A 21787-nucleotide genomic window follows, 5' to 3' on the forward strand; every position below is an offset into this window, starting at 1 on the left:
CCTTGCTTTCGTCACACTGTCAGTGGAAACAGTGAATGGAGTTTTACTCTAAATTATGACATAAACCCTCTAATTCAAATTAAATAATGTTTTAAAGTTTTGTTCCAGTTGGAAGTGATTTGGGCTGACTTTTGAGTGATACTGGAGGAAGGTGGGGAAAAAAGGACACAGATTAAGGGCTACAACACATTAGTTGCTCGTGTACATACTTTATAGCAGTCTACCAGAAGCTAACCTTAGGCTGGACTTTAAGTAAGAATTATCATCAGCCTCCTCAATCTTGACAGAGAAAACGATTTACCAGAACTACAGCACTGCATAGCAAGTTATTTATAGACACTGGTCTTGATATTTAAAAACAAGATAGCAAATTTGCACTTTATCCTAAACACCACAAAAAATGCCTGCGTTAAAAAATGACGCTGAAGGTGACAACTTCAGCATGCCAATGCTTAGCACCACACAGGTCTGTCATGATATCACATCTTCAGTGAAGACTTTTAATCAATTTCCAGCCAGATTTTGCTTTTATTATAAATTTGCTCTAAGGGATAGAAAAAAGGGAAATGACATTGACTGATCCAGATGAGAGTTTTGCAGAATTTAAAATGAACATCAAAAGACAGTAGTTGTCAAATCAGAAATTAAAATTTATGTTAAAATTTCTACTAGAGCTACAAACAGGATATTTTGCTTTGTTATGCTTTCAACTTAGCTTTGAAAGGTACAGGCTACAATAGAAAAGGAATCTATCATTAGATTCTTATTTTCATTACCATTTGGCACTACATTCCAAAGAGTGCACATACTAGTTTAGGTACTTGAGTAAACCTGTAATTTTGTCCTTTATTCTAACTTGAGTACAGCTTTGAAAGAAAGAGATTAAGTGACCTATTACTTGAGAAGTTTTCTCAGAGTAGGTGAAGATAAACAAACTTTTAGCTACTATGTGAAATATTAATCTTGAATACTATATTGGCATGCACTATTAAGTATTTATATAGCTATAACCTCAACTAGCCAATATTAAACAAAATATTAAATAGTATTACATATTACTAAAGCTTTCATTTAAAATAGTCACATGCAGTAGTGGCAATTAAAAAAAAAAAGAAAAGAGGGGGGAGTGTTAGGTAGGGAATTCCTACTTGGTAAGGATACCAGTTTCTAAAGACCTCCAATTCCAAAGAAAAATAGTAGTTTACCACTTATGAGGATGCAGAAGTGAACTAGGTCTTTTTACATAAATAATCTTTACCACTTCTGAGGACTCTGAAACAGACACATGAACTGTTACAGGAATTTGTGCATCTCTTCTAAATGTTTCAAAATTCCATTGTGCAGTATGTTCCCTGAAGCATAAATATTTCAGACTATATCTCTTCTCACTCATCTTCATGACATATTCCTATTGCATCTCTTAAAGCAGCCTTGTTTTAAAAATGCAGTTGTGCAACACAGCAAAATTTATGACAGCTCAAACACTTCGTGAGAGACAACAGGTTTTATATAATTACTTAACTAGTAAACGTTCACTTAAAGCATGCCATCTTCTGGACAAATAAGACACTGAAGATTGAAGAGAAAGTTACAATTACCTGAAGTGGGCGATTTGCAGCGATCTTCTGGTACCACTGCACCTTCATTAATATCACAAAGACCTGCTGGAACACAAAACCAGTGTATAATAAATAAAGCTGCTATTTTATCTTTTCTTCCACTGCACTTAGGAATTTCATTTATTTTTAGCTACAAAGCAGCCAATTGTGATTGAATTTGTTATGTATTACTTTCTTTTTTAATTTGGACATTACCCACAGTGTCTGTAGTCACTTCTTCCTACTAAAATTTTCTTTTAAAAATACACTACTTTACAAAATCCACCATATTTTCAGCAAGACAGACTTATCAGAACAGTTAATTATTTACATCCTACAGATATATTAAGTAGAAATATCACCTTCGTTTTGAAAAAACCTAGCATTATATTAAAAGTCTAATCGCAAAAGAAAGTCAAATGAGAAAGATCTTTAAGAATTACAAGGATGTGTGCAGTATGATGTGTAGAACACCGTGCCCTTTTTCAAATTATTTTCCCACTGTTACAGTGATAAGCTTTGTATTTGCTGATGCATTGCTAAGTCCATTTTACAGCAAAACTCCTTATTGATGTCCCCTATAGAATTTAGGTTCTAGAGTGCTTATGGAAATGCTCTTCCTTGTGTGGAGGAATGTCACTAAATTTTAACAGTGTCATAATCTTATAATTTGAATAATTCCAGTATGTTCATAGAATGGTTTGGGTTGGAAGGGACCTTAAAGATCATCTAGTTCCAACCCCCACTGCCACGGGCAGGGACACCTTCCACAGACCAGGTTGCTCAAAGTCCCCATCCAACCTGGCCTTGAAGACTGCTATTTTCCTTTTTGACAATAAATTGCAGTCAAGACTGCCTAAAATTAAGAAAAGTGCATTTTATTGATATTTTAAGGCTAATAATGCATCTTTAGGTTTATAAACTAAAGTTTCCTTCAGAAACCTCATTAGGTGATACTAATGCAAACAAGCTTGTAATACTTAACAGTAGAAGTTAAGCATATTTGTTAAAATGAAAGGTTTTTGCATGCACACAAATATTTCAAATAGTAAAAAAGCCTGAGAAGTGTAATGGTAATAGCTAAGGCAATGAGGTCTTGCACATGCAAAGCCTGCCTATACAGCTGTATTCTACACATTCACTAGTGAATTTGTAAATATCTGCTAACAGACAACAACAACAAAGGGAACAGCACTACTCTTCTATCAAAGCTTTAGAATTTCCAAATGCTAACACAGGAGTTAATAATTTAAAGGAAAAAAGTTCTGAAATATATCAATGTGGAACACATTAAAAGTATATTGCATTCACAGTTTCATTTATATAATTTTTTTTTTTTTAAGACTACTAAGAGCATGTACAGCTTGAACCTCAAAACTCAATGACTAGGATTGATGTGAAATCATCAAATGACCATAAGGCTTAGTTAAGCCTACGCCAATAACAGTCCAGGAACTGATTTCAATTCCAAAATGTATGGCAAAATCCCAGGTGGAAGCTGTATCTTTCCAATACACAGGAGAAAGAACAACACAATTTATTTATCTGTCATTAAATTAATGAGCACTATGAGATAATCATGGTATATATTCTATAACAAAGTGTGATTTGACCTCTGAAAGCACTGGAGTTTTAAACACTCATGGGTGTCTAAATGTTTTGTACTAGACCAGGTTGTGTAAAAAAATTTCTCAGAAATCCAGGTGCTGCTCTCCCAACAATCAACACAAGTTTTAGAGAGCAGCAGTGCTACAGGACAAAAACCTGTACTGTGCATTTAGAAATAGTTGTGTTTCTAGATCATGCTCCTTTGGGAGTCAAACTACAAATCCAAACGCACAGTTCAGCAACTTAATTTTGTCCTCCCCATAAATATTTGAATTATTTATCTTCATAAGAAGAGTTTAACTTCTCACACTAGTTTTCCTATGAAAACTAAAATCCTGCATTGACAAGAATAGTCTTTAGCCAAGAATGAAGTCACACACCTGCATACCTGATTTCTTTGTGAAAAGTATTTTTGCTACAATTTGATTAATATACATCTTCACAAATAACTCATATCAACTGATCCACAGAGAACCCCCAAAACATTCTCTCATCATAAACCTATACACAAATTTTATGCATTAGTTAAGATCTATCCCACTAAAGAGTAAGTGTGATTTATGACATGAAAGTTTACGGTCTAGGTACTGTAGAAACCCTCATCTCTAAATGCTGCTTTAAGACAGGAATCTGAATTTCTTTTCTGTGTAGAAAAAAAATAAGATGACAAACATACATATTCTAGCAACATAAGTGAAGGGAAGATCTTGCACTTTTTAAGAACTGTGTTTAAATTTTCAGTTGGTTGACTCAGGACATGTAATTTACTAAATTATAAATACGTAAGCAGATACTGATGATGTATTAAATAGACATTTTATGCTAGAGCATACAGAATAGGAGGGCTCTTAAGGAGGAAGGATCAATTTTTGCTGTATATTTTAGGCAAAACCTATGGAAGTGGTCGAGTAACAGCAAATGTTTTTCTACTCCCTTCTATATTAAAATAATTTAATTTTTGGTTCTGTCAATCTTGGGATACAATGGACAATAACATTATGCTGCTGTGTTTCATGCTGTCTGAACCTGAACTTAATGTAACTAATGAAGAACTTGTGTGAATGCATGCAGAGGATACTATGATTTTTTTTTTAAGATACATTGTGGCTGTCTCAAAGAGAATGGGAAATACAGTCTCTCTAAAACAACCACATTACATGCGTACTTTCTGGAAAGATTTTATGAATTAAGTACTAGTACTCCCTGAAGGCCATTAGAGCTGTAGAGTAGTTGAAGATGTCTTATTCTTAGAAAAAATAATTTTGAAGTACTGAAATACAAGGGTTTTAAAGACAAAGAATTCAATGAAGGCATATCTTTTACATCAAAACCAAGGAAGCATAAACTCTTTGCATCTTTGAAGACACTAAACACAGGTATGTTCAAGAAAGGGAGAATGCAAAATCCGAAAGTATTCTAACTCTTACAGTTCCAACCCTATCAGTATAGCACAGGATTGTTCTTTAATGTAACAGGCTTATTATTTGTGGAAAATTACACAGCAATAATGTTTTATTATTTAACTCTGAGTAACACATATTGAAAGAACTACAAATAATGGTAAATATTTATCTCTATAGAAATTATTTTCATTTTTTAAAAGACTGTAGCTCCAGCTAATCAAAATATTGGGGGGATAGGGGAGGGAAAGAGAATTAGCTGCATGCTTAAGAAAGTAACTCATTCATACAAAACTTGTTTTACCTTATTCTTAAACAGTACAGGTAAATTCAGCTTTACAATCATTGGCTTCAGAAACCAGTTTTGGGACTTCTGCCCATCTTTTGCTTCCCTTCACAATAATAAATCAGTGGCCCATCCTGGTTTTCAGTTGTGTCTCATCTTAACAGGGAGACATTTCTTTTACGCCTACCTCCCTTTCTCCCTTGGCAGATGGAAGACTATACAGAAAACAATATTTGGCTATGGAGCCTATCATCTGAAATGTAGTTCTTTTTTCTTGTTGAGGGAGACAAAACCAGCAGAACTCACAGAATGGGACCTCTTTTTTTTTTTTGTTTGTTTTCTTTTTAAATAACTCCAGGTCATTCTTTTTGGATATCGTGAATGATGGAATAAGTCAGAGAAGCCTGGATGGGCTACCTCCCTTGGACAGGCGCCTGAACTTCAAAACTGCTTGGAAACCCCACAGGGCTGCGCAACACAGACACCTCCATGAATCCCTATGGACAATATCTTTGTAGAAGTAAATTCTCATTTGTACTAGACAAATCAACAGACGAATCTTTTACAATGTTAAATGTTAATATTATTATTAATAATTACTATCTAACATTAGAGTTCTGAAGCTTTTTCTGCCAGAAGGGGTACCAAGCAAAGGAAGCTTCTAGCCTCAGATCTCAAAACAACACTAAGTCTGGTGAGTAGGATTTTGGATCTGTAGGCAGCAGTAACTTCTGAGACAGGATCTCCTTTTGATTTTGATACTTATTTAAAATGACAAAACACAGAGACTATTATGGTTTTTTTTCCTTCAAGTTTCTTTTAAAGATGCCATGAAAAAGAAATACAATAGATGCGCAATGGATTAAAAATTGGTTTCAGATGTAAAACAAGTACTTAAAATAGACTAAAAAATATTTATGGGAAGTGAACAAGTAAAAAAAAATCAAATTCAGATGTTCAAAAAAATATTTTATTGCCATGAGATGACTTACTTATATAAGAGGTGCGAAGCTTTTTCACAGACTCTGAATATAAGTTAGAAAGGCCGCACATGCAAGAAGCCACAGTCAGCATACCTTTATGAAGCAATGAGAAAAGGAAAGACGGAGACACTAACAGTACATTTGAGACAGAAAAGCCAGAAGAATAACTTGTGTAATCAAGTTTATAAAATGCTTTTGCCATGCAGATCATTAGTATTAACACGTGAGACGAGAAAAAACACATGATTTCATGTAAAAGTTATATTCATAATCAAAAACGACTTTATTCACGAACATCTTAGAGAGCTGTAACTCAAAAGTTATGTGAATCCAATACATTAAAATAACAAAAGCCAAGAAAATAAAGCTAGTTGTGTTTAACACTCCAAAAGGCAGTTATCTACAATTTAGATTCTAAATGCATGAAGTAGAATTAAGCCCTCCCAAGAGGAATTAACACAGTCAACCAGTAAAGTTATTTCTTTCTCTCATGTAAAGTAATATTTTATTAAATATTTTCTTATAATGAATAAAACTTTATCTGACAGGATACCAACTGTGTATGTTCTCCTCTACGTTAATGATTTTCAGACCAGGTTCCCAAACTGAAGTAAGCTGACTGGTACTAACTGGATCTTCCTCAAACCAATGATCTAATAAAATACATCTTAGAGCATTCATTTCAATTTGAATAAAAGATTACCTAAAGAACTTACCTGGACTTTAATCTGCATCTCAAAATAAAGCAATTGATGCTGGAGCATAAGTTTTCTGAACAGTTTATTTCCTATCAAATAAATACCCATTTGGGACAGCAGTGATGTTCTTTATCATTCTATCTGTAGCTGTTTTTGAAATAAACTTAAAAGTATCCTCTACATAACAAGGAGAAAATAACTTAAATACTAAATTTTCCTTTTGGCAGTAAAAAGCTTGGAATTTTGACTGAAAAGTCACTTTCTTCCTCAGCTGCAAAGAAATACCCTTCTTGACTGTATTTTTACTTCAAAGTCCTTTTTTCAAAAAAATGTTTATTTAGCCACTCTGTATTTGGAAGCTTATTTGGTTAATTTAAATCACAGGCTTCCTCTCAAGCATAACATAACAGCACACACAACATAACAAGCTTTAGCTTATCAGGGACATTTCTAGTCAAAGTATGAAATAGGAAGCCAAAAGATCCCAGCAGATATACTGGGTATTTGCAAAGATTAATGGGTTTATACAAGTATGTGATATGGGTACTAGTTTTATCAGGAATACCAGGGATATTTCTACTAGTTCATCCTGTGTTAAAATCTTGTAAACTGCGTAAATCCATTGTGCATTTATACATATATCTATTCACACAGATAATGTTTTCCCATCTGCTTTTTATTAAAACATACATTACACTGAAAAATAAGTAATAATATCAATCATCAGTAGATTCCAGTAAGCAACAGTTTTGAAGGAAACATGAAGTAACAAACCTGCAATAGTGACATTAGGGACAGATCAAGAAGAATGGATTACACCATAATGGAGAAAAAGATGCTTGTATTCAAAGAATATACACTAATATCCCAGATAAGCTCAGAAAAAAAGGCACAGTTGGTTAAAACAAGTTTTGGGTCACTCACCTCCAGACGGTTGCCGAGTTTTTCGGGGAGATCGTGGCTCCCTGCGATAAGGATCATTGGAGCCATACAGTTCAATAGTGCCTAGATTCAAGAGCACTGTCTTCTGGAGGTAATCAACCATGGCAATACCATTACAATTTCCAAAAACTACTCTGGAAAAAGAGAAGTGGAAAGAAAAGATAGTGCTAATCAAATATTGGTAAGGTCTTATATCAATGTTTGCTGCTGTTTGTAATTTTTATCAATTACCCTAAATTTCACATATTTATAAATTACTACTTTAGAATGCTTAATTGTTCTCTTCTAAAGACACGTGATACTGAATAGAATGGAACACTGTCATTGTATTTGCCAATTGATCTGACAGAGCCTTAAATGACACTTACTCTTGGTTGTACAGTGCCAGGTGAGGAAGTGTGATTTGTTTCTGATGTTAACATCAACAGAATCTGCCATGACCCAAAAGGAATTATCTTTTAAGCACATGAGACTGATTGCCTCTCGTGTTTTTGTGCAGCTCGTGTGAACATACATGAAGACTTCATTTTTAATAGATTATTTTAAACCACTAACAAAATAATGAAAAAGCTAGGTAGAAAATACTTACAGGCCATACGCTGAGTTGACTGCTAAGCTGGTTATCTGCTGAGGAGGTTCTCCACTCACCCACACTAGCTGGATAACTAGCTCAGTTTGGTAGCCTGGAGACTGCTTGAGAGGAGAATTTTTAACTCTGAAATGTAAACAAAACATGATATCTTTTTCATTCCCCCCAGTATCCATTTTTCCCTTCTGGACTTAGAATTCATTAAATTCTACATCGCACTGGACTTCAGAAAGTTGGAAAATTGCAAACAATCAACATAAACACGTAAAAGTTACCAGAGAAAAAACACATTGGAACTGGTCATTCACTTCTTTTTAAAGGCCCTTTTGATTCATTACCTAATGGAAAATTAATTGAGCAATGATCACCAATATTTCATTTCTCCCCTCTTCAGAATAAGGCATACCAGCATTAGCATGCTGTCTTGACTTGAAGGAAAGTGTACAGTGTCTAAAGGAAAGTGTTACCAATTCTTTTCATAGTTTGCAAAGGAATTTTTTTTAAAAAGCAGCTTAGTAAGTTTAAAGAAATTAAGACTGGAATATTAATTCCTTAAAACAGAACTCAACTTTCAAATATTTGGAAAACGTTGCTCTAAGAAATACAATATTTTTACCAACAATGACATATCCGTAAAAATATCAAAGTACATAGAACCTCATCAGATATTGTAAAGTTTCACACTCAGAAGTATAACAGAATATACTTACTTTAAACATGGGACATTATCGCGAAGTCCATCAGATGAACTGCTACTAGTAGACGGATGAGACTGGGGAACAATGGATTGAGGATTGGAACCTGTGCCTGGAGTTGGTAAAGGTGGCACCTGCTCACCATCTGGAGATTCAACATCATTTATTTCATACAACAGACGTACTTCCAGCATCTGTAAATGAAAGAAAAACAAGTATCAGTAAATTCTGCCTTTCAAAAAAAAAACTATACACAAAATAAATGAAGTGCAACTGAAGATGCTAGTAATAAAAGTGACACCTAGGACTTTTCCATCTTTTAAAAGATAACAGTAGTTTAATAAACAGTACAACCTAAACACCCACATGTGGTCTTCTGAAATACAGATTCATACTAACTACTACAGACTGAATATCTGAATATTGTTAAAACTTGAAAATCTAACCTTTTTCCCAATATTTAAAAGCTTGGTGCTTAACATTGGAAAGAAATTAAATAGTGGATACAAGACCCATTTAATTATTGGTTTGTGCACATAACAAATTCTCAATTATAAAGATGACTTGTTTTATGTAGTTCAGGAATGCTAAAACTAAGAAGAGATGAAGGCATGTAGACAGCTACACTTTATACTGTTGTAGCACTGTACACATGGGACTTAGTTCAAAGTTTATTGTTACACTGAACTAGACCATAGATTTTAAAGAACTCTAAGTTCATAATGATTTCAGATTTCCTTCTGTGGGTCTATAACAATATTAGTATTAATTGCAGTGAAGAGTAAAGGAAGTTTTCCACTGTCTTATTCTCATCCTATGCAAAGTAGAACTTAACTCATGGACTGAAACAAATATACAGTATTTTTAAAGCATTCCTAGTACTGAAGAATAGTTTGCTAAGAGTTGACTTGTAAAAATAATTTAGAAACAGCACTCCATCAGAAAGGAATGCACTTGTGCCTAAGTAAACACCAGAAGCAAAACAACATGCCTCATCTCCTTAAACTGAGACTCACCTGAAGGGAGCAAAGGTGGGGGGATGGCTGGGTAGGGAATGGAACCAACACATTACAATTAATGTTTTACTCAGAATATACAGTATTTTATAATTAAATGGCTTCAAGCTTTCAGCTCATGCATAGAGAAGTTGCATGTGTGTGTCTGATTTAACAAAGGACTTCTCAAACTCTTGTAACAGAACTCATTGCTGTATCTTATACAGAATAGAACAGTGACAAGCAAAGTCAACTCCCAAAAGTTCTGAAAATTCTCCAACTCCACATCTCATTGAGTTGTTTTGATTTTACATTTGATACATCCAAGTTTTGATCCTCTATTTGCTTTGATAGATAGAACAAAGAACTATTATTGGATGCAAAACCTGAAAAAGCCAATGAAAACCAAAATTTTGGTGTGCAATTTTTACTTTTGCTGAATTTCATAATTATTTTTGCTCCACAAAAATACATCTCTTTGTTTCGGGAAAATTGTTTTCATCAACTGAAATGAAGGACAAAGAAGAACTAAATTGCTACAGTCTTATTCAATTGCACAAAGTTAAAAAAATTTTATACTAATTACCGGAATGACTTCTGTTGTGACTTCCTGCTTGCTGAACCTGTAAATAATGACATGTGCAGAAACTCCAGCTATGCACAGCATTCTGCTTTCTGGACACCATGAGATGATCTGAATAGCATATGGATCTTCATCTACTATATCCGTGTTTGGCCTGTCATCTTTATTCCGTGATTTTTCAAATACTTTGGCTGTTTTTAGCTTATAGAGTACTTGCAGCGTTACTAGGAACAAACCAAAAAAAGACAAAAATTAGTTTTGATCTAAACAGATATTTTTCTCTTGTTAATGTTTTAATTTAGAAACTCTTCTTCACAGATAAAGCCACTATATTCAACAAAAGAAGGCACAGTACAAGGACTGAATATCTGTGTTGCCTCTTCCCATGCAGTGTACTGCTTGACCAATGGGGTATCAGTTTGTATAACAAAAAGCAAACAAAAACCAACCTTTCTCCTGAAAGATATATACTAAGCTTCAGTTATTAACTAAACCCTCACAGCTTCTCAAGACTTAACTATACTTAAGGATCTCTTTATAACAATAACATTTAGTTACACGTGCCATACTCACAACTTAATCCTACCTACGGCAGAGAAAGTGAAGCTCCTTTCCTTTCTCCTTACAGTATTTCAAATCCTTAGCCTCTCATCTCTTTTCTCAGACTTAAAAGCCCCAGTTGCTCCATTTTTTTTGTTCTGTCTGATCGTTCAAAAGTACTGCCCTCTGATCAGTCTGTATTTTTCTTGATGCCATGTCTCCTAGAACTGTTCTAGCAAGGCCTTGCCACAGTTTAAAATTGTAGAAGAAGGACTCCATATTGGTTTTATAAATCTCTCTACTTAGTATACTTATCCCAATGATATTTTTTGTGCAACACTGACACCACCATCCATGAGACTTCTGATTTTTCTTTTTCCAGAACATAAGTCCTGAGTGTAAATCATTGATCCTAGATTCAAATAAATGGTCTTGAAATTGCTAATTCTTGAATATCATCCATTCTCAATTGTAAATCTAATTCTTTCTTAGATTTTATTCCAATTGTCTGGGTGTTGCTTTAAGACTTCAAAAGCATATTCTCTAGTCAACGGCCCATATCATGCTACAAATACTAATCGTATCATTAGGAAAACTTAATTTATAGAACCCTTTCTCCTCTTCCATATTTCAGTGGTTTTACCTAAATATCACTTTCCTAGTTCATCTGTAAGACTGTGCTATGAAAGAGATTTAAAAGTTTTAAAATCAAGATACAGGATAAATGCAGATTCTCCCTTAACACCTTTATTTATCTGTTTTAGAAAGAAACTCAATGTCTTTAGCAGGATGTCCTTTTGACAGATCTATGCTGAACAGAATTTAAGCATACAAAATCAGTGTGGTATTTTTTGTGGGTTCCACTCCCCCCAGCCCCCCCCAGTTTCCACCCCCACCGCAAACTGAAATTAAAGATGTATAACACTCCAAATACTCCTCCTCCCAGTTTTTAAACATATACATTGCATCTGTTCCCTCCCACACCCACACATCCCTTAGCATTTTGGAACCTCAGTCTTCCATAAGTTTTCAGACAACTAGTAATGACTTGAAGATTGCTTCAGACAGCTTTTAAGTACCAAGAGTAAGGTTAGTCAGAACTAGATTAATTAAAACATTAACTCTCTGTAATCCATTCTAATTTCAATTCTTACTGCATTTCTCACTGTTAGCTGTGTAGATCATCATATACAATTGACCCTATAACTAAAGAGAAATGTATCAGACTCTTCAGGTCTGTTCAGTGTTCCACCAAAGAAAAGTGTCTTTATTTTACTGTTCACTTGCCTTCCTTCACAAATGCCTACATTGTTTTATTAGCACAAACTGGTTCAAATTCTCATTTTTAGATACTGTAATTTATGGGGAGCTGACGTCTTATAAACACATGCCTCTCCCCTGTCTAAACAGACAGAAATAATTTAACTGAAATTCAGTTTTACTAAAAAGGAATGCATTTGCCTGTCATGCATCTCTACGCTCAATGTGCTTCTTAGAATGCTTCTAAAAATTTTAGAACACTTCCATTGGAGCTGACCCTTGGACTACCAGTGTCTTTTCACTGAGGTAGTAAAAAGAGTGAAACAATTACCTAAGAAATGTTAATTTTATTTAATTTTAAATCAAATTTTCCTATGGAGTTACTAACTCTACTTGAGGCAGAAAATAATGTGAATGACTAGTCTGCAAGTACATTCCATTAGAGAAATCAGTAAGTTTAGAAAACTCCAACTGCACAGGAAAAAAAAATCTCTACTGAAAACACTTACTTGCTGAGGCATCCCAAAACTTGATTGACCCATCAGCATGCCTACGAAATATTAAAAAATAGTAAGATGGTAAAATAGTTAGTTGGAATGTTAGACCTCTTTGCTACTGATTAGAAAATATATGGTTAACATTATTATTATTAGCATTCTTAGTGACAATTTATTTTTACAACTTATTGGAAGCCAATATTCTACATACATGTGACCCAGATACTTTAGACAAAAGGGATTAAAAAAAAAAAAAAAAGGAGGCTAGCTCCCCAAAATGACACTGTACTAATACTAATTTACCACTTTTAATTCTGATTTCAGTTAGCTACATTTCCCATAAGCAGTTTGGTATACCTTACCATGTGTTGTTTCTTAAAATATGCTGTTTATTTGGAGTGACGCTTGTAAAGGAGATGCCTAAATATGCTGTATTTCAGTGTAAATGAGTCACAACTTGTTTATTTACCCTTGAAATTGAGAATTGGATGACTAGTTTTTTTCAGGACTCTCCCAAAGTCTCTGCGATATGTAGTATAAAGTGACAGTAATCCTCATTATGGCTAATGGGCTGTTCTAAAAACAAACTTGAATAGTGCTTTCACTTTCAGTGATACACTGCACATTTATAAATTACTTCATCTATGCTCCTCAGAGTAGTATTAGAATGATCAGTCTCAAAGGAGATCAAAACAGATTTAAGTAACTAGTTTTCCTTTTTGAAATAAAAAACTTGTCTTCCCTTTGAGAACTGAACTCAATAACTATGTAATGGACTTCCTATGCTTTAAAACACTGCACATGTATTTTCCAAAATTTAAATAATAAGAGATAAGTCTCATCCAGGATATACTGATATCAAGCAGACATAATGACAATACCACATTATAATAACAACCCCTGTAAAACACCTGCTACCATTTTGTTCCTACCTTCTCTTCCACATTTTCCTCTACTTTCCTGTTAATACCTCAAGACATAATGCAAATGTCTTCTCTGGTGAACGTGATTTTTTAAATCACTCAAAACACTCTTTAGAACATTGTTTTCTATAGGAGGAACAAAATATTCTCACTTCTACTTAATGAGCTAAGAAGGTTATTACTACACTATGGTGCCACTTACCCTGTAATAATTATCTCTGGATAGCTCTGAGTGATCAAACCCCAGTTGCCTCCACTGATAGGCCATTCCTGGAAGATTAACAAATACACTGAGGAAGAAAATATCATACAGTGAAAAGTTAAGCCACTGAAACTACTGCAGATACTGCAGATTCCAGTATTTCACATGATTTCAAAAAGTAACTAGACTAATCAACTGCAGTGAGAGAAAAAAAAAATCAACAAGGGCTATAAAACAACACTCTTGGCTCCAGGAAGTCCCTTGGCTTCCAGCAATATGGTGATCAATGAGAGCACATCAGGAAAGCATGACTATAAGCTTCCCATTTGCTATATCCTCTCTAGACATTTGCTTTTAACCACTGCCAAAGACAGGATAAGAAGTCAGATGGAGCTTTGGTCTTAGTATGGCCACTCTTACGTTGTTTAGAGCTGTTGATTTTCAGTATTTTCAAATACATATGTATGCATGTTGTACCTTCTTACTGTAACCTTGACGTTTCTGTCGAGCGCCAACTGAATAGAGTGCAGGTATGAGGTCCACAGGACAATCAGCAAAGTATTCACAACAGGTAACTGGAGATTCATGTATAGTCAAAGGATAGGGATTCTCAAATATAGGGTACCTTTAATGGATGAAAGGGGAAGACTGTTAATCTAGGAATTTCTTTTTTTTTAAATGTAGAACACAAAACACTGAAAACTAAGTTTGCATTCTTTTTGTATAGAGGAAAATGAAATGCATATCAAATTTGATTATTAAAATATACCGTGCAAATTTACTGCTCATCCAGTACACTATCAAGATACTGTAGTACTCTAGACGGAATCTGAAGTTTGGACTGTTTCTAGAACACTGCTATAGTTTTTTGTTTTTAGAAGCTTACTATTTTAATGGCCTGTGGGAAAAACAAAGTTACCAGGTCCTAATTGTAGTAATGTGGAGCTATGAATTCATTTCTAACTCTTCAGTCTGTTCTTCCAGGAAGAAAGACAGACTCCACTTCTCACTTTGTAGTACTATACTGTTCTCAGACGGAAAGTTGTCCAGCATTTTTCATAACCTACTTGCAACTCCCAGATCACTTACTGAAAGTTACGGATAGCAACACACAGTTACCAATTAGAAGCAAACACACACATGTACTCCCCCACCACCACCAGAAAAGCAACAGAACCTTAATGAGGAAAAAAGCCAATAAAAATAAAGTGGTATATGCATCTGTGTTCAATGAACATCTCTCCAGATAATTTTTTTTGAGAGAGGCAAAAAGGTACACAGCTTCTCAACCCATCTTCAGGAAAAATTACCAACAAGAGATGAAAACATTCTGCATACCAGTAGCTTTATACAGAGCTCTCTCAAAAGCTAAAGCATTCTTCTAAAAATTAAATGAAAGGCTTAATTTTAACAAAATATGATAAATCCATATGAAAACACCAGGCAAACGGAAAACTCCTGTAACAAAAAAATATTAAATTTATTGCTTTTCTCAGATGTGAAATAATTAACAGTTTGCAAGTCAATCATAGCAAAGACCATTATAAGTCTTCTAAAAACATAACTGCTGAAGATTTTTTAATATGAAATGGAACAAGCCTTAACATAGCTTCAGATTTCAGGCACCATAAACTATTTCACGTGAGAAAAAAGCCTTGTACAAACTTTATTTCAAGCTCATTAAAACTTGTTTTATTAATCTTTCAACATGTGAGTGTTGGAAGCTTAATGCCATTGGTATATCTGAAACAAGTTTTGGATACAGCATATGGCCATGTAACAGTGGAAAAATCTAAATGAAATTGCTCAGTAGCTGTAGAGATATTAGGACCTTCAAAATTTGATATAGTCATCATTATCTAAGGTATCCACACCATTGACTTTGAGGATACATATCTACAGCTTTGTTTTGCCCTGGAAGGATGTTTTTCACGAGGATTTTTTTTTTCTTCATTAACCATTGATGACTTTTAATAAAGAACACCACAAAGATCATGGAATCACAGAATGGCTGGGGTTGGAAGGGACCTCTGGAGATCATCTAGTCCAACCCCCTGCTAAAGCAGGTTCACCTAGAGCACGTTGTTATCTGTCAGGTTCCTCTGCTACTAATCCCTTAATAGTTAGTTTATTACTGCCTATACTGATTTCAAAACCCTTGATTAAAAAAAAAATATTGCAGGATCTAGAACTTTTCGTCACCACCTAAGAATATACAGACTGTTCCATGGATAAAGTAACAAGAGACTCAAAATGTATTAGGCAAGTATTAGTTGTGAAAACCTCTTACCACAGTAGTAAACCAGGGAGGAGATGTTACTATTCTAGTTTTATATATATATTTATTGCATCAGTATTGAGCTACTTTAAGCGACACAAGATAGCAATTCATTTGGCAACAAAAATCAGCAAATATTTAGGTAGTGACAACACCACTCATTTTAAGTCAAAAATTACCTGGCTTATCTAAACAGTTGTTCTCTCTGTTCCCTTCCCCACAATTCTGAGCTCCTCTCGTAGCACTCAGGAATCAACTTCAAAATAAACTGTGATAACTAAAAAGCAGTATGACTAATTTCTGTCAGTCAATCAAGCCTGGAAAAAGTTGCATAATATTCTGCTCATCTACTACATATTAAGTTGACAAAAGTTGATCTATAAAGATTTTCAGTTCTGCTGAAGAAGTCTCGTATTTAATATTTAAAATTTTATGTTCGGGACAGGGAGGTACTATGGCAGACTAAAAAGCTATAGAGCAGAACAATAGGCTGACCACTGTAGCCAACTATTAAAAAGACTACACAAGATTCTTACCCATTTTGTGCAAGGTCAATCAGTACTAAGTCCTTTTCTAGGAGAACAACTACAGCATATGGTTCCTGAAAGTCTGAACAAAAGAAAGAAAAAAGTTAGTTATTGGTAAATATAGTTCTTGCTTGCACAGTCTCAAGAACGCAATCAGTCCTTGCATTCTAATCAGTCAAGAGTAGAAAAGCCACTCATAACTATAGTTTCTGAGGATATTTTATACACTCACCCCTCTGAACACTCCAAGTTAAGTCTGGAAAAGCCACGCTCTCCCTTATATTCAATATTCTCAACTCTCTTCCAATTTGCTAGAACCATTTAAACAGCTCAAACAACAGGAAAAGGAACATGAAGAGGAAATGCATAAGCAGTATTTTTGAGCAAGAGCCAATAACTGAATGATGACATCCTCCCACCTCCAAAATGCCTTACTTCATATTCAGTGGGGTTTAAATTCTAATTGATTAAAAAAATGGATTGAAAACCAGCTGACCTGTTACTAAAATAAGAAAGTTAAAAGAGTTTCTGAAGTTTATTTTGCCCTCTTTCAGGCAGACCTCTAATTCTAAGCTAAGCAGTTTTATATACTTTGATGGAAACTGACAGCTAAAACCACTGGAGTCATCAGAAATATACTACTATTAATCTGTGACAACTACCTAAAGTATGATAAAAAAAAATCCCTTTCTGCAGAAGAGAGATTACAGGTTAGTGACGAACTTCACGTGAGTATGGGAATGAATAAAGTCACTAAAAGTTAAGACTACTACACAAACGCTAATCAAGATTTAGCACTGACTGGAAAAGGTTTTACATGCTTTAATAAATATTGATGAACATATCTGCTGCAGTAACTACAGGTTAAAACTGTAATGCTACTTTTAGTTTGCACACACCTTTGGGATTTTAAAAAAAAAATGAAAAACCATGAAACTAGTAATCAGCATTCTTCTAGAAGCAAAATAGGTTTTCTAATAAGCTATTGTATCATGATGCTTTGGGAAGCAAAACAGACTTCAGACAGTCGGGATAACAGATGCTGCTGCTGCAGCTTTAACCCCAGACATAAACCAGAAAGGCAATAGTAAGGAATATTCTGATGGGATAAAACTGCAGAGGGAAGAGGACAAAGTACTGAGAAAAATCTTTACACAGCCTACCATTAGGATACGGCGTTTCACAGAGTGTTAGAAAATCAACAATAGAATAATCCATTTCTAGCACAGCAGTACTTTTCCCATGCATAACTGTTAAACAGGGTCTTCTTCCTACAGTGTCATACGACAAGCCTCCTGAGAGAATGATGAAAGGCTCCCTGGAATAAAGCAGAGGCATTAGGATCAAGTCAAGATACTATGTAAAAAGAGATTATTGTAAGGTTAAAAAACTGCCCAAAGTTCAATGAGATATCATTAAGCAAAGACATCAAGAATAATGCAAACCAGCTCTTCAATGTGTAGCTTAGGTATGTGTTTCAAGACTTAAAACCCAGAAGTTAGAAGGCTACAACTGAAGTCAGACATCTCTTCCAAATCTTTTGTTCTATATTGCTTATTTAACCAATCTTTTCAACTGTTCACTACAAAGATTTTTTTTTTGTTATTAAACTTTAGAACAGTTTCTTTCACACTGAACTGTGAATCCAGATTTCCAAACTGCCCCATTTATCTGTAAGATAAAATATCAGAATCAGGAAGAAATAGTCTCATTTACTTCCTGTACAAAATTACCATAAATTTTGAAGGATGAACAGTTTTGCAAACAGCGTAATTTTGCAGCCTTGGAGAAGAAACCAGCTGCTTGATAAGCTTCAAAGACCCAATATCTTTTAAGAAGCAAGGACATAAATACCCACAATTCTCTCATCACACATTTACTCTAGATGTTTTATCCATTTCCCTCCCTACCACCATGCACAAATTTAAAGGAACTACTTCTATGTCATAGACTACTCCCACTGCATAATTAAACGGCTTAGTACAGCAAAGCAAAACAACTTCTTCTAGTCTTAATAAAAGATTAGAGGCTTCCCTTCAAAAGATTTTTTTTTTTAAAGTCTGTACAGAAACATGTTTTTAAATACATCCAAGTTCTCCAATATGCACAGAACAGAGTTTAGTATTTCATTTATTAAAAAACAAGATGAAGTAAATATATTATTTTTACTAGGTATTTTCTACTTTCTTGGTTATCAGAAGTCACTCATTTTAATACTGTTTATGTTTAAAATAGGGCATAATACCTTTTAAAGAGCTGTTTATAAGTATACAGCTCTAGAAATCACACCCATTTTTTACTATTGCCTCAAAATCTAGGTTGTATTTCTGGAAAGAAAAAAGGCACTCAAGAGTGTCAAATTCCTCTGATCTACTTTTATGCTCACTTTAGGTAGAAATCCTACCCTTTGTGTTGCAGCTAGTATGTCACAGAATGGTTGGAGTTGGAAGGGACCTCTGGAGATCATCTAGTCCAACCCACCTGCTAAAACAGGTTCACCTAGAACAGATCACACAGGGATGTGTCCAGGTGGGTTTTCAATGTCTCCAGAGAAGGAGACTCCCCAGCCTCTCTGGGCAGCCTGTTCCAGTGCTCTGGCACCCTCAAAGTAAAGAAGTTCCTCCTCATATTCAGACGGAACCTCCTGTGCTTCAGTCTGTACCCACTGCCCCTCATCCTATTGCTGGGCACCACTGAAAGGAGTCTGGTCCCATCCTTTCGACATCCACCCTTGAGATATTTATAAACACTGATGAGATCCCCTCTCAGCTTCTCTTCTCCAGACTGAATAGACCCAGCTCTCAGTTCCTCCTCATAAGAAAGATGCTCTAGTCCAGTATCTAGAAAAAATTTGTAGGGGAGAAAAAAGCCATCCTGACATTGTGAGAATGAGGCTGCAGATTTCTTTTATGTCTTTTCTTATAGCACCATCTTTCCCATACTGTCTAAATGGCTTTCACTAGTTAGCACTTGAAACAAATACAACAGATTAGGTATGTTTTTCTTCTTGAAAACTGTGCATGAAATGTGTACTTTATGCACATGCTGCCCTTCATGAGTTTAAGGCTTGGCTGAAACATGTTCTATGTTTGTAGCATTGAAGGCAAAGCAGACTGAGATAAAACTCTTTCTACAACTGTTTCACAATCTGCCTGAACCTTCAGAAAGCTCTATGACTGAAGAGTTGCCAGGATCAAAGAGTTCTGCTGGCTGAGGAAGTGACCTCAAAGGAATGGCCATAAATTATACCAGAGATCCACCAATACCCTGCCTCCAACAGCAGCCAAAAGTGTGGTTCTAGAAAAGGAGTAAGATTTCTCCAAGTTTGCATTTAATCTCAATTCTTTATATTGGAACTTCACAAAATCTTTTAAGGTCAGGTCCATGAAGCAATTTCAGGAAAAGGACAAACTTTAATCTGGGATTTTTCAGGATGTCAGTGAAGAAAAAAAATACTGGTGTAATCTACTTGAAGTATCTCATTGTGCTGAATGATTTATTGCAGTATTTTTTGTCCTCACAAAACCGTTAGGTTTTTAAACAATAATACTGCCAGGATGATTTACAGTAATTAGACTTGCAGGTTCACCAAGATCAACTGACAAAGTGACAAATTTCAGTTACTAAATTTCATACATCACAGTGATAACTGCACGCTGGTTTCTCCTGGTTTTATTTCTCAAGATAATCAGGTTGCTTTGGGTAGGCTTGTCAGAGTCTGTATCCTTATGAAGCAAAGAATGGAAGAGCTAAGAATAGATTACATGGATGAGTCAAAGATTAAAGATGACTTTAGTCTGTCAGAAAGACTAACACAGGTTTGTGTATGAACTTTTCATATTTTCATGAAACCATGGATTTATCATGAACATAAGCTGTCTGTTTTCTAACTAAATACTTAGGGTGTTGTTCTTCTGTTGTGATACATATTAAAAGGCTGGTGCACATGAATATGAAATAGAAATGCATAACTTAAATATTGTACTTTACATAATAGATGAGACTGATCCAACTCTGATAGTTATGTTTTACCTACCTGAAACAACAGAAAACATTTAACAAAAGCAGTGTTCAGCTTTTAGAGAACTGCTATACAGCATTTTTGGTAGTTGCTAATACAGAGATTCTTCTTTGAAACAGTTATGTTTCAGAAGGTATGGAAGCAATCCCTTTACATTAATTTCCTCATCTGTAAAAAAAATCACTTGGGGAACACTACAAAAAAAAAACACTACGAAGTGGGTTAATGTTTCAGGTAGTCTGTACGAACCAGAAAAGGCCTCACTTCTTCCTGTTTCCCCAATTCCTGCTTCACAATAAAGAAAAGATGGAGGAAAAACGTGAGAAGGGATTAATAAGAGCTGCAACTGTGGAAAGAATTGCGTCTGTAGCCTCTACTACAGATGGCAATCAGTTAAGTTCCTTCCTTCGGTGTGGTTCTGGACACCTTTTTTCAAAAAAAGGTTTATGAAAAGAACTCACTGTTTTTCACAATAAAGAAGTTAGGTGAAATAACTTAAATATACATTAAACAGTACCTCTTAGATATGTTGTAAGCTTTTTGGGTTGTTTTGTGCGTTTTTTTGCTTTGTTTTTGAAGAACAGTCAGGGCTGACTGCTACAGAAGCAAGTTTATTTGATTTGTTTCTTATATTCTTTCAGTAGCTAGAAAACCTTTGGTCCTGTCCAGGAATTATTCTCCTCTGTGCTACAGAAATTAAACCATGAACAACAAATGACAGCACTTTAGCTAAAAGTCAAAATTGCATCATGCTCATACCTAATCAATTTCAATTGGCAAAGAGAAAAAACTATCAACATTTTGAGCATTAAAAGGCAGTTCTGCCTTGCTTTAAAATTCTTGTAATGAAATTACAAGTGAAAGCAAAAATTAAAGTGGGAACAGAAGTACATGTCTTGTAGTAGTAAATTAATGGAGACTTCCAGTGCACTGCTTTACCACCACAATGCCTTTTTTTTCCCCAAATGTTCCCTCCCCACCACCTCCCAACTAAAGTCCTGGAAGATTATCACAACTGTTACAGATTTATAACTACAATAAGTACACTGAAGATGGAGAAAATATTAAACTGAAATGCATCAAAACACTCAGTTTGGATGAATAGTGGAAAATGAAAGGTGTAACAGAAAAAAGCCCACACTAGGAAAAAGCAGTCTCCCCA

The 21787-nt window shown here is 34.8% G+C and overlaps 1 protein-coding gene across 7 annotated transcripts in view; it reads right to left on the minus strand.

Annotated features, from left to right (window-relative positions):
• The window catches only part of STXBP5 (syntaxin binding protein 5), a 99970-nt gene that overhangs the window by 25967 nt on the left and 52216 nt on the right, over positions 1-21787 (minus strand). For 5 of the 7 annotated variants that reach the window (XM_065631045.1, XM_065631043.1, XM_065631042.1 and 2 more), the window contains exons 10-19: positions 17768-17922; positions 16614-16686; positions 14277-14424; positions 13800-13867; positions 12687-12727; positions 10381-10601; positions 8815-8993; positions 8105-8230; positions 7498-7649; positions 1599-1664 (exon numbers count right to left, since the gene is read on the minus strand). In XM_065631045.1, the coding sequence (XP_065487117.1) occupies positions 1599-1664; positions 7498-7649; positions 8105-8230; positions 8815-8993; positions 10381-10601; positions 12687-12727; positions 13800-13867; positions 14277-14424; positions 16614-16686; positions 17768-17922 (1229 nt within the window). The remainder of the gene's footprint in view (positions 1-1598; positions 1665-7497; positions 7650-8104; positions 8231-8814; positions 8994-10380; positions 10602-12686; positions 12728-13799; positions 13868-14276; positions 14425-16613; positions 16687-17767; positions 17923-21787) is intronic. The other 2 variants (XM_065631044.1, XM_065631039.1) reach the window with 1 other exon arrangement.

Source organism: Caloenas nicobarica, chromosome 3 (assembly GCF_036013445.1).
Source record: "Caloenas nicobarica isolate bCalNic1 chromosome 3, bCalNic1.hap1, whole genome shotgun sequence".
NCBI classification, from domain to species: domain Eukaryota; kingdom Metazoa; phylum Chordata; class Aves; order Columbiformes; family Columbidae; genus Caloenas; species Caloenas nicobarica.